This window comes from Lemur catta, chromosome 17, assembly GCF_020740605.2.
Source record: "Lemur catta isolate mLemCat1 chromosome 17, mLemCat1.pri, whole genome shotgun sequence".
NCBI lineage: Eukaryota > Metazoa > Chordata > Mammalia > Primates > Lemuridae > Lemur > Lemur catta.
This window is the reverse complement of record NC_059144.1, coordinates 28,160,260-28,173,417: the sequence shown is the minus strand read 5'-3', so window position 1 is coordinate 28,173,417 and position 13,158 is coordinate 28,160,260. Positions and strand designations below refer to the sequence as shown.

The 13,158-nt window shown below is 56.6% G+C and overlaps 1 protein-coding gene across 1 annotated transcript; it reads left to right on the top strand.

The window, feature by feature from the left end:
- The first annotated feature begins 49 nt into the window (after positions 1-49).
- On the top strand, positions 50-12,791 carry C17H20orf27 (chromosome 17 C20orf27 homolog). The gene is made up of 6 exons (XM_045529019.1): positions 50-207; positions 6,639-6,755; positions 8,096-8,238; positions 10,756-10,894; positions 11,784-11,906; positions 12,118-12,791. The coding sequence occupies exons 2-6, from the start codon at positions 6,737-6,739 to the stop codon at positions 12,216-12,218; spliced, it is 525 nt and encodes a 174-aa protein (XP_045384975.1). The 5' UTR covers positions 50-207; positions 6,639-6,736; the 3' UTR covers positions 12,219-12,791.
- The last annotated feature ends 367 nt before the right edge of the window (positions 12,792-13,158 follow it).

The window sequence follows — 13,158 nt, the reverse complement described above, 5'->3', positions numbered from 1 at the left end:
AGCCCGCTCATTGGTCAGAAGCATCCCTCGCCCCACCCCCTGGCTGACCAATAGGCGGAGGCGGGGGCGTGCCGTGAGGTGTGCGGCCGCGGCGCGGGGATCCCTTCCTCGTGCTCGGCGTTGAGCCCCAGCTGCAGCCGCCGCCGCCGCCGCCGTCACCGTCGCGGTCGTCCCTGCCCGGCCCGACCCCGGGGTGCACCCCGCAAGGTGAGAACGTCCCTCCTCCCCCCACCTCCCGGTTCTGCCCGGCTTGCTGAGATCCCCTCCTGCCCCCAGCCCAGTCCTGAGCAGTGCCTGGGATCCCACCCGCAGTGATCGCAGAGCTGGGGAGGGGGGCGCCGCCGTCGGGGCCCAGCTTGGAGGACCCCCCGGTGCCTGGGTGGGGTGATATCAGGTCCTCGGGACGCGGGTGACGGTTAGCTGATGGAGCAGGGATGTTTTCCGCGGGGCCCTCTGGGGGGGCATTAATGTCACAGCGAGGGCGGGGGCGTAATGGGGTCAACACCCCCTCCTCCCCACGACCCCGCTGTTGCCACTGTCTTGCTGCATGACCTTGGACGAGTAGCTTCGCAGAACCTGCGGTGCCTGGGCACCCTCAGGAAGGAGGGCGGTGATGTCTGAGAGAGCGGGCTCCGGAGACTTCCTGCGTCAGCTGAGGTTGGGAAGCCCACAGGGTTATCTCTGAGGGACAGAGCCGCCGAATCGCAACACGGGGTGGGTGTGATGGAGGAATGTCCAGCTACATTGTCACCACCACCACCACCACCGAGAAGAATGGGGTGGGAGTGGAGGTGCCACACCCACGGGGATGGCGGCCGGAGAGGATTCAGAGTCCTATACCTGCATTGTTGTTTGGTGGCACGCCGCAGGAGGGATTGGATTTAGGTTCTGGACCAGCGTTCCTGTTAGTGAGCAGGGCCCTGTGGGACTGAGGGGAAGTCTCAGCTTACCTTTCCTCTTGAATCTTGGCTTTGGGAGCTGTGGGTAGGGTGTTTCTCTGTCCCATGGAACTGAAGAGGGTGAGGGGGACAGCTGTCACCCCCTGGACCCAGCCTGGCCTCTGCTTCTTGGGGCCTCTGGGTCACAGGCCCAGGGCAGGGCCTGGGTGAGGCATGTAATCTAGAGGCTGGAGGAGTGTGAGCATCCTCTAGCTGAGGGCAAGGTGGGGAGGATGCTGGACAGAGCACTTGTTGAGGAGGTGGGAGGTTGTGGGATGGTGGGAGTTTCTTCCCCATTTCACCCTTCTGCACCTCACTGGTTTTATGGGAGAGAACACACCCATGCTTATCCTTCCACCTTTGTCTTACTGGAGGGAGGAGGAAATGAAGTCACATCAAGGCTGAGTGGATGTGAAGCTGCCACAACCACACCTGACCTCCAGCCTTGCCTTTCCAGGCCTGTTCTGAGTATATGGGTCCCAGCTGTGTGTCCAGTCCTATGTCAGGTTCCGGGGGTCAGCAGATCAGTGTGGCCCCATCTCAAGGCCTCAGTGAGCATTATTATTACAGACTGGAGCTTTAATGGGAGGCTGGACAGTGCTGCTTCTAGACTGAGTGCCCGAGCCAGGACTGAGCCCCAGGCTAGGGGCAGAAGAGGAAGAGGTGGGGAAGGTGGAAGGTTGTGGTGTTCTTGGCTCAGAGAAAGTCCCAGGACCAGATTGAGAAGGGGGACTGAAGAAGGAATGAGGCATGCCCCCAGCCACACAGTAGAGGACAAGCTGGGGCTAGCCCTGTGACACGTTGGGGTATGGGGGCTGCTTTTGGAGAGAGGGATGGAGTGGGTTGGGGGGCAAGAGGGTGTGGCAGGTTTGGGAGCTCTGCTTTGCCATGGACACACTGTCTTTGGCCCTCCTTCCAGTCTAGAGCCTTGGGCCCTAGAATGGGATGGCCGGGAGTAGTAGGAGTACCTTGTGGGGCAGGAGTCTGGGGTGCTGAGAACTCTGGGTTCCTGTGTGACTGTCCATCTGTCTGCCCACTTGCTATGTCCCTGGGGAAGGTAGCCTCGAAGCAGTCTTTCTCTCTTTCTCTCTGAACCTAAGCAGGACTGAAGCTGGTAGCGCTCTGTCCCCCAGAGGGAAGGCCTCTCAGATTTCCTGAGAACAACTGAGAGCCAAAGAAGCCCCCAGGGCCCTTGTCTCAGCTTTCCAGCCCTTCCCATCTTGTGACTGTCCAGGGTCCCACCCCTGACTTGCTGACAGTCCATCCAAGGGAGGAAGGCATAATATTTTTTTCTGGGAGGAGGGGCACCATGTTCCTCCCTGTGTATTTTCCAGGATATACATTCTCCACATCGTCTTTGTAAGGCCTTCTGGCTAGAGGGGCCAGGGAACTGTCAGCAGTCTGCTCTTTGGCCCTCCCTAGGGGCCTGGCTGCCCTGGGAGTGGGAGAAGGGGAGGACAGGAGGAAGGAAGGGGAGGGAGGCCACCTTAACCCTTGAGCTGTTTTCCAGAGAAGGCTGAGATCCCTGGGGGCTACTCTGAGGGCCACTCCTGGCTCCTCCAGGATTGACCTGAAGTGCCTCTCTTCACCAGTGCTGCTGAAATTGCTGTTGCTTTAGAAACCAGGCCTTTGGGGGTTTGCTTTGCGGAGGTGGGGGTTGGGTGGGTTGTCACATAGCTTCAGGCACAACTTCATCAAACCCTAGGAGGAAGAGGCCACTGCTTATTCCTGTGTTACAGATCAGGAAACTGAGGGACAGAGAAGTGAAATAACTTACCCGTACAGCCAGCAAGGGCAGAGCTGGAATTTGAACTAGAACTGCTGCCTCTTGGGGGCCATGTGGCTTGGGCCACAGTGGAGACTTGGCTGGCACAGAAGGAGGCGGGAGGCAGGGCTGGGCTTGGGGTTGCAGGGCGGCCTAGCAGTTCTCTCTGGCTGCATCAGGGGAGGTCCGATGCCCTCTTTTCCTGCTTCTGATGAGGAATTGTGTGTGGGTGAGAGTCTAGCTCCTCTGGGACAGGGACCAGCATGCTCTCTGTTGAGAAAGGACGCTGGGTTTTTCCAGCCTCCTTTGGGCCCCTGAAGTCACTTGCCTCTTCCCTCTGTTCTCACTGTCCAAGGGTTACAGGAGGTCCCGAGGGTCTGGGCTTTACTGAGTGCTGGGCACTGCATGAGACGTGGTTCTGCCCTCAGTGGGCTTTGCATCACAAGGTGGGCACGGGCAGGTAACCAGCTGACTGAATGGAGCAAGGCTGAGGGAGGAATGCCGGTGGGAGGGCACACTCTCTGAGGCAGGGGTTGGCTAAGAGTAGGGTGGGGAGTTCCGCTTCCTGAAAGCCTCCGGTACAGTGGCTGGCCCTGACCACAACACATCTGCCTGGAGGCCCGGCCAAGGCCGGGACTTGGGCTCCCCTTATGTGGTCGTTCACTCAACTACTATATATGTCAGATGCTATGCCAAGTGCTGGGGACACAGGGCTTAGCAAAAACACAGTCACTGACCTTGTAAGGTGGGGAAGACAGATGTCAAATGATCCCAGAAGTGAGAAAGGGGACCCTGTAAAGCAGTGGTCCCCATCCTTTTTGGCAGCAGGGACCGTTTTCATGGAAGACAATTTTTTCACGGACCCGGGGAGAGGGAGGATGGTTTCAGTATGATTCAAGTGCATTGCATTTATTGTGCACTTTATTTCTATTATTAATTACATTGTAACATGTAATGAAATAATTATACAGCTCACTGTAGGCTGGGGACCCCTGCTATAAAGAGTTTCAGTCCTATCCTGGGATTTGGCAAGGGAGGGGTGTGCTGGGGCTGAGACCCTGTCTGAGGTTTGTCCCCTGAAGGGGACAGGGGATTGTTCCTGGCTGATGGTATGGCCAGGGCAAAGTGGGCAGGGGCCAGGCAGTGGGCTGAGGGATGGAGGGAAGGCGCGGGGGTGGGGTGGGGGGGGCCTGCAGGTACTGGGTCAGCATGTTTTGTGAGAAGGGCCCCTGGGAGCCTGTGCTCCCCCTGGTTAAGAGTTTCACCTGGGCCTCTAGGAAGTGTCCTGGGAGATGGGAGGACCTTGTGGACATTGGGCTGTCACTGCCCCATGGCTGCAGAGGTGTGGCTGGAGCAGCCTCTGCAAGGTAGGAGGAGGGCCTTGCACCCTTGAGCTTGGCCATTTGTCACATGCTCTGAGTCCATAGCTTCAGGGGGTAGCTAGAGTGGGTGGGTTAGGCAGCAGGCTGCTCTCTAAGGCCAAGCTCCCTGGGACAAGCTGAGCATTTCAGGGCTGAGATGACTAACCCCAGTCACCTGGCCAGAGGTGAGTGGGGCATAGTTCCCCTCCTTCTATCCTGGACTGGGGCCTGGGACTGGCCTCCAGGGAGGTGCTGGGGCCTGGGGCTCTTCCTGCCCTAGCCACTCCTGCATTCCAGAGGCCAAGCCTTGCCTGCATCTCCCTAGGCCTCCTCATACCAGGGCTGCTGGTACCCAAGAGGCAAACACCCTGCCGGTGAGGCAGGGCTTGGGCTTGGGTGGACTTCTGAGAAGTGGGGAGGGAGGTGAGGCCACACCTGCTCCCAGGGCAGCCCGGCACCCTAGGGACCTCGAGGTCATGCCCTCGACAGTCCCAGCCCCAGACTATGAGGCCATCCTGTGGTTTCTCTTCAGTCCCTGGACTGACTAGCCAAGGTCACTCATGGGTCACTCATCTCTAAATACTTGAACGTGCTTCTCTGAAAAAAGAAGTACATTGTTCTCTGCATAATATAATTCCATTGTTTCACCTAACAACATCTACTCATTTCTTTGTGTCATCTCATATCCAGGCCATTCACATTTCCCAATTATCCCCCAATGTTTGTTTATTTAATTAATGCATTTTTCTTTTTCTTTAAAGGCCATCTCGGCTTCAGACCCCAAATGTGTTTTTTGTAATTAGATAGAAACCTCCTCCCCTATTGACTTTTCTTCTTGCAGCTCATGTGGTGAAAAATCCAGGTCATTTGTCCTGAAGATTCTCCTGCCTTCTTGGTCTCTTAAATGTGTTAATTTAGAACCGAGGTTGGCAAACTTGTTCTGTGAAGGGGCAGATAGACTCTGCAGGCTGTGTGTGGTCTCTGTCACAACTGTGTGAAGTGGTCTTGTTTCAGTGCAAAGGCAGTTGTGAACAACATGTAAACGAATAAGTGTGGTTGTGTTCTAGTAAAATTTTATTTACAAAAAACAGGTGGCAACCTGACTGTCGGCTGAGTAAGCAGCTATAGTTTGTGGCTTCCCTATCTAGAACAATCTTCCTTCCTTTTTTTTTTTTTTTTTTAATTCTTGCAGTTTGAAAAAAAACAGGTCAATCATCCTGTAGAATATCTTGCCTTCTGGGTTTGTCTCATTGCTTTCTCACGGAGTCATTTAATTTGCTCCACCATCCTCTGTGTTTTCAGTACATGAGAAGTTGGAGCTAGAGGCTTGTTTAGATCCAGGTTAAACATTTTTGGCAGGAAGCCCTTGTCAGTGATGCTGTGACTTCGGGCTGCCTCACATCAGGAGGCGTCAGTGTGTCAGGTTGTCCCGCAGGAGCGAGGGGAGAGGGACCAGCGTGTGACTGGATGAGGTCACATCCCTCCACTGCAAACCTGCGTTATTCCCCCGTAAGAATAACACAAGGTCATCTGTCAAAGGCACTCGGGCCTCTGTGAGTATATACGTCCCATCCACCTTCCCTTCGTCCCATCCACCTTCCCTTCGTGTTCTAGCAGCCACTGGCTCCTTGTTGCCTCTGGCATTTGTTTCTTTAGGGGCTGCAGAATGACTTAGCATTTGGCCATCCCTTTGTTATTTATTAGCAAGAATTCTTCTGGAAAGAGGAGCTTGCCATCAACCACCAGGGAAATTTGCTTCCGAGAAAGGCCAAGAGACAGGTTGAATTATTTCTCTTCGGTCGCCAGTTTTCAAAGGAGAGTTAGGGCATTGCTACTGTCAGTGGTGACAAATGAGGGTTTGGGTTTGTTTTGCTTTCTTCTTTTTTATTAATCTCTGTGAATGCTCCGCTTTCATGTGTTCCATCTGCTTCTATTAGTTGCTCTTATTCTTTTTGATGCAGCTTGGGTACCAGGAGCTGGGAGCAGCTTTGAGACTCAGGCCAGGGTCTGAATGGTGGGTTGAGGTGGGGGCATACCCCCTCCCCGGGCATCTCTTCTGTATATGGCCCTGATGGATCACCAGGAGGGAGAGCTCCAAGGACATGTTTATTTTATGTGGTCCCCATTCCTGCCCGCCACCAAGCACACTGTCAGCTCTAACCTGTACCCCACTGCCTTGGGTGTGTGACCTAAATAATGTGGCCTCTAGGCCCAGCACTGTCAGAACTGGCCCCTGGAAAGTACCAATAAAGTCCCCTTCTTTTCCAGGCTGCCCTTCCTGCCAGCCCCAGGTAGGCTGGACACAAGAGTCCTTTGGCACCTGGAAGCTGTAGCTTAGCACATGCTGGCAGGGCCCTGGGTTGAGGGGTATCAGGCAAGGGTGGGGCTCCTGGTGAATGTGGGTGGTGGGTGGAGGGTCGGGCAGAAGCCCCATGCTGGTGGATGCAGGCACCCCTTGGGCTGCTGGGAGCAGCAGGGGTTTGGGTCCTTCCTAAAGGGAGCTCCTCTGCTCTCCCCCAGCCACGGGCCCATGGGTAACCCTGACCCATGCCCTCCCCAACCCCCATCCTTTAGGCTCCTGCTGGTGTCCCTAGAGCATGGGAGGCTGCTGAGCTTGAGTGGCGGTGTCCAGCAGGAGCTGCGTGTCTCGCCCCGTGGTAGGGAGGGCGTCCATGGCTGCAGCCAACAAGGGTAAGTGCTTTCTGGCTGGCGGGGTTTGCATGAGCTCTTCCAGTCGGCCCTGGTAAGGAGGGCCATGGTTGCAGGTGGGACCTGTGTTGGCTGTGTGTGTGTGTGTGTGTCTGTGTGTGTGTGTGTGTGTGTGTGTGTGTGTGTGTATGTGTGTGTGTGTGTCTGAATGGGATTCAGAATATGCCAGGGTTTGTGTCAGGTCCTGGGGACCCCTGCTAGCTCCTTGGCATGCTGGTCTGTGGAGGTGTGTGCTCTCATGTCCCCATGTTCCAGCCCTCCTGTTCCACTGTGGGGGTCGGGGGCATGAGGGGCTTGTGGTGAGCACCGAGACTGAGGAGGTAGGCAGGGCCACAGCAGGCTATGGAAGGGAATTTAGATTTCATTCAGAGTCCAATGGAGGGTCTTCGGCGAGGGAGACCTGGTAAGATTTGAGGGTCAGGTCTGAGGGGCTCAGCCAGGGTTGTGGATGTCCTTTGCTACATGTCGTAGAGCCCAGCCCAAGGCCGGCCCAGGCCCTCCCACCAAAAGGACTCTGGGAAGGGCTCTCGGGAGGCCTTGGGCTGGGGGTCAGAGAGGACCAGGGTCATGCCCTTGGCCTCCCCCAGCCCGAGTGTCCATCCAGCCCAGGCCCTCAGACCGGTTCTCCACCACCCTGCTTGTCGCAACCCTCTGCCCTTTCTGGCTCTGGAGAATCTGACCCTGCTCAGGGACAGCCCAGGGCCTTGATGGTGGACTGAGCAGAGGAGGGAAAGAGGTCTCGGGGTGGGATGGGTTCTGGAGGCCCCCTGGGTTCCTCCTTCTTACCTGCCAATGAGCACTGGGGCTCAGTGGCAGCCGCGGCCTCTCCTAGGTGGGCTAAGTGTGTTTTGTGACCCTCTCTTTTTCTCCCACCCGAAGCAGGTTTCCTAGACCCCATTCCTGTCCCCACAGAGGTCATCGGGGAGCAGGCAGGGGCCTCATGGGGGAGGGCACTGGGCAGCGTGTCCAGAGGCCTGTGCTGAGCCCTACACTGCCCAGCCTTGGTGAGAGTCAGGAGGATTGTCCCTTCCTGTCTCTGGCACCAGCCTCATCTTCCACGTGAGGGGTTGTATTAGCCAATCCCTGAGTCCCCCCACATCACTGTTGGGAAGGGCATTTCTGTGGGAAGACCAGGAAGGTAGGGGCAGAGTGGGGGCCTGAAGCCTCATGATCCCATGTCTTCCTAGCCTGAAAGGAGCCCAGCCAGTGGGTGCTGGGTGGTGTCAAGGGCAGTCTTAGAGGTGGGGAGGGGAGGAGGTGGAATGGTTTCCTGGGGGAAGGGGAAGCTAGCAGCCCCTGGAGCCCTCTCCCACTCTTCCTAGGCAACAAGCCCAGAGTCCGGAGTATCCGCTTTGCGGCAGGCCACGATGCAGAAGGCTCCCAGAGCCACGTCCACTTTGATGAGAAGCTGCATGACTCAGTGGTCATGGTCACCCAGGAGGGCGACAGCAGCTTTCTGGTCAAGGTACATGCACATCTCCCCCATTGCCAGCCTCACTCCCACCAGTCTCCCCCCGTCCACCTCCTCCCTGGCTCTGACAGCTTCCTGGGCCTACCTGTCCCCTCTCCTCTCAGCTGGGCTCACAGTCATGTGTTTGCCCCTCCCCGAGCCTTGGTTTCCCCATCTGTAAAATGGGAGGTGGTGAGATTTCAATGAAACGAGTATGTTTAGAATGTCACTTGAATCAAGGTGAGCAGAGCCGTTGACATCATCAGCCTCACACAGACAATGGCAATGGAAGGCGGTTGTCAAGGCTGTGGTGCCACAGGCCTGGGTTCAGGTCTAGGCCAGCCATTCTGGCTCTGTGACCTGAGGGAGGCCACCGTGGTTTCTCTCCTTTCAACTGGAGCCAGTTCACACCCTATAGAGTTGGTATGAGAATGGAAGGGTGTATATATGTGATATAGGTGTGAAGCTAATTATGGCAATAACAAGCTGTGACTTTTTCTTCCCTTTTTTTTTTTTAGCCAAATCTCTGGCTAATTTAGGCTCTTTGCAGTAGTATTTCTCACCCCCATTTTCTGCTTGGGGGAACATCCACTTCTCCTGGTGGCCACAGCTCACACCCCTTCCAGCATGTTCCTCCCACTGCTGGGACACTGGGATCCCACATCCACTTGGAAAGGGGCAGGAGAGAGTGTCTAGAGGAGCTGGATTGGGGAAAACAGGAATTGAGGCCTTCAACTGGGTCAATAAGCTCGACTCTGGGTCCAGAGTCGAGCAGGTGTGCCCTTGAGGGTGTGGGGAGCAGAGGTCTGGTCCTTGGAGATGGCCTTGAGGAGGGGCCTGCTGCCCTGCTCAGAAAAGGGCCCAGGTTTGTATCCATTTCTCCAGCTCAGAAATCCTCACTCTTTCTCCTTCAGCTGACAGCTTCCCCAAGGGAACAGAGTTTAAACAGAGTGAACCAAAACTTTTAAAAATAGCTCCCTTCCCCCACTGGAAAACCCACGCATGTTTATTAGATAAAATTGGGAAGATAGGGAAAACTGCAAAGAAATTTAAAAGTACCACAGAGTCATACTATCCAAAAATAACCATGGTTGATATTCTAATGTGTGTCATTCCAGCTTTTATTAAAGCTTTGTTTCCAAAAACAAAAGCTGGTATCACGGTGTACACTCGGTTTTTTGTTTGCCTCTGTTGTGAACTGTCTCCTGCATGTGTTAGTAAATAATTTTCCATGAGATGTTACAACCGCTTGGTATTCCATTATATGTGTCATCACTGATTTAGCTAGTTCCCTATTCCTGGGTGTTACGGTTGTTTCTGGTTTTCACTGTTATAAATAAGGTAGTGATGAGTTTTTTTTTTTTTTGTTTTGCACATCTCTGAGTACTTCCTCTGGAAAATTCTGCAAGTGGTAGAGCTGGGTCACAGGGGCAGTTGGTAGGTGCAGCCAGAAAGCCTTCTTGAGAGGTGTGCCCTCCACTAGCAGAGTGCAAGGGGGTCACATGGATTGAGGTTTATGTGGTGATGTCAGTCTGGTCCCACTAAAAGGCTAAAATTCTGTACAGTCAGTCCCAACTGGTCCCCACAGGTGGCCATCGAGGCCCAGTAACCATGAGCCGGAGTCTGTGTGCCCAGGCAACCTGCGGGTGTAGCATGCACCCTGCACCTGCTGGACTGCACCCCCATTAGCCACCCTGCTCAGCAGCCACCCTGGCTTATGGCCCTTCACACCCCTGGAGTTTCCAAGAATGGCATCTGTCCCAGAGGGTATTGGTTGCCAAGCACTGTGTATGAACAAGAGAAATTGCTTGGGTCATGAGCAGGTAGCTGTAGGCTCAGCGAGCCTTTGAGTGGGCAGGCAGGCACCTGTGGTCAGGTGCCAGCAGGGCAGGGAGGAGCCCTAGGTCAATGGTGCCAGGCCTGTGGGCCAGCTCTGGGCTGATGCAGCTGGATAGTGTCCATCATCTAATTCCATCCCATCCCTCATCCCGTGCTGTGTTGCCTGGTGTCTCCATATGAGTGACTAGAGGACCAGCGTCCCTGACCCTGGGCTGCTGGCTCTGGGCAGGTACTAGTGGTGGGGGCAGGTGGGTGGCCTGTGTCGTGGGACTTTCAGCCTCCCCTTTAAGTGGCCTGTGCTTTGCTGTCTACCACACATGGCAGAAGTGGCCAAGAGGTCTAGGGAGGACTTTATCTTGGTTACACTGTGTGTCCTCTGGCCAGTCATGTCCTGGCTTCCATTTTCTCATCTAATAAAATAGACCACTGAGGACAGTGGGGCCCATGAGCCAGATGCTGAGGAACGTGCTGGCTGAGCTGTGGGGATGAGGTCCTATGGGGAAGGGGCTCTGTCAAAGGCCCTGGGGCCATCGGGCTGGGGTGTGGACCAGGTGGAGTGATGGAGGGAATGAGGTTTCCTGGGCTCCTCAGGGAAGCAGGTGCTGGGGCCCACAAGGATCATAGGTGGCACGACTGGGTGGGCCCTGGGGGAAGCAGTAAGTGAAGGTGCCTTCCTCCCCCCTCCTGCTGCAGGTCGGCTTCCTGAAGATCCTGCACAGGTATGAGATCACCTTCACTCTGCCTCCGGTGCACAAACTGAGCAAGGATGTCCACGAGGCACCTGTCCCCAGCCTGTACCTCAAGCTCCTCAGCGTTGTGCCCACCTCTGAAGGTGCGCCCCTCCTCCAGCAGGGGCTGGATGTGAGTGGGAGTGAGAACGTGGGGTGCTCCCTTCCCCCCATCTAGGGTGGAGGGGCAGCTCAGCAAGTCAGGGACATGGTACCTCTTTATGGCAACTTGGCAGGTCCCATGCCCCAGGCCTCACTTCCTGTCCCTGGACAGAAATCGGTGAGCTCACACTGTTGGCCCATGTCTGCCCACCACATGATAGGTTCCTCAGTGGGTAGGTAACTGAGACGGGAGCCGCCGAGGAACTGGCTTTACGCCTCCAGCCCTCCCTCTTGCCCGCCCCTCAAGAAAAACCTGCTGGAGCCGCAGGCATTTTGTGGCTAACTCCTAATACTCACCATTTCCAGGCCGTGGGTTTCAGGCTGCGTCTCCCTCCAGGCTGGCTTCAGGCCCTGCTCCCCCGCCGCTAGCCTGGCCGGGACCAGGGTGTCAGTTTCTCGAAGCTACAGCTTCAGTTTCATGTCTCCTCCTGTGACCCTGGCCTACAGTGGATTGAGTGAGACCTCTGCAGCCTTTGCCTCTGGCCACCTGACCCACTCAGAGCCTGCCCTGCCCGCTTTCCCGCCCCATCTCCGCCTCTCCCTGCCTTCCTTTCCCGGGAATCAGCGGGCCCTTGTTTTGGAAGCCTGAATTTGACCCATACTGGGGCGGCCTGGAGGCCAGAGGCACCTGGAGCTCGTTGAAGAATGGGAAGTCTCTGAGGCCCGCGCACCCTGCCTTGGGGGCCATGGTTCTCTGGGCTCCAGAGGGGCTACCCCTGCTCCTTTCTGGGGGAGACTCTGCATGTCTAGGTGTTGGGTGGGGGCCAGTGAGTGCTGGGGGTGGGATCGTAGGCGGAGGGAGATGCTGACCGCCTGCCCCTGTTCCGGCAGGTTACAGCGTCAAGTGTGAGTACTCAGCACACAAGGAGGGCGTGCTCAAGGAGGAGATGCTGCTAGCCTGTGAAGGGGCCGCGGGCGCCTGCGTGCGCGTGGTGGTGCAGGCACGCGTCATGGGTGAGAGCGCAAGGCACGGGTATGGCTGGAGGACGGAGGCGCAAGCCTGGCCGCAGGGGTTTCTGTGCCCCGGGAGCCCGGTCTGAAAAAGGGCCGGGGTCCCCCTTCCAGCCGATCCCTGAGGGAAGGGGGAGGTGTCCTCTTGTAGTGGGTCGCGTGGGTGGGGCGAGGGACGCAGCGTGGCACGGCCACTCGCACCCCTGCCTTGCAGACCGACACCACGGCACACCCATGCTGCTGGACGGTGTCAAGTGCGTGGGCGCCGAGCTGGAATACGACTCCGAGCACAGCGACTGGCACGGCTTCGACTGAGGCGGGCCACGTGTCCGCCTCGGAGCCCCTCAGCCTTAAACCCCGCCTCATCTCCCCAACATGCTGCGTGACGGTGTGGCTTCCTCGCCCCTCCCCGGGGTGGGCGTGGGGCTGGAGTGTCCAGGGGCCTCCAAGCCGGGGCCTTGCCCGCGCCTCTCACCTCTGCCTTCATTTGTGCCACCACCCTGCCTCTCCTGCGTCCTCCTCTCCCACTTCCTCCTCTCCGTGTGCCTCAGTCTCCTGCCGGAAGAAATGGATGAGCCCTCAAGGAGGCTGTCTGAGGAAGGGAGGGGGAGGGGCTGGGGTGGGCTCTACCCACTCCCCACCCCAAGCCATAGGGGCTCCAGCCAGGGTCTGGGAGAGGACGGAGCTGGCTCTGTGACGTCGTTGCCCCATTTCTGCTGCTGCTCTGCTTCAGCGCCTCTCACGCCCCTCCCTCTTCCCCACTGCAGTCCACGGTGAGTAGGAGGGAGGTGCAGTCCCCAACCCCTACCCCTCAGGTCTGTGTTACTTGGTTTTTAAACGACTGGTTGGGGTAGAACCCTAAAGAAATAAATCTTCCAGTGGATGCTAGAGGCCAGCTGAGTTTTTGTTCTCTGGCGTCCGGAGAATGCCCAATCCTTTACAGATGGGCCAAGGAAGGACTTGGGTGAAATTCTTTCAGGAGGCAAGGGCACTGTGTGGCGTTACAGCACTTAGCCCCAGAAGTATGCACAGGTGGTGGCATTTTAGGCCAGAGACTAATTGCCAAGACAATTCATTTGAATGGGGAGGGGTCTCCTGCCCAGGCCAGACAGAGGTCTTAAGGAGTGGGGGTGGGGTGCTGTTTGGGATGCTTGACAGGTTGACAGCAGCACCCCCTTCTGGTCAGTCCCCTGCCTTGTGCACAGCTGAAACCACTCTGTACCACCTGGGGCCCTTACACTGCTGCGATTATTAG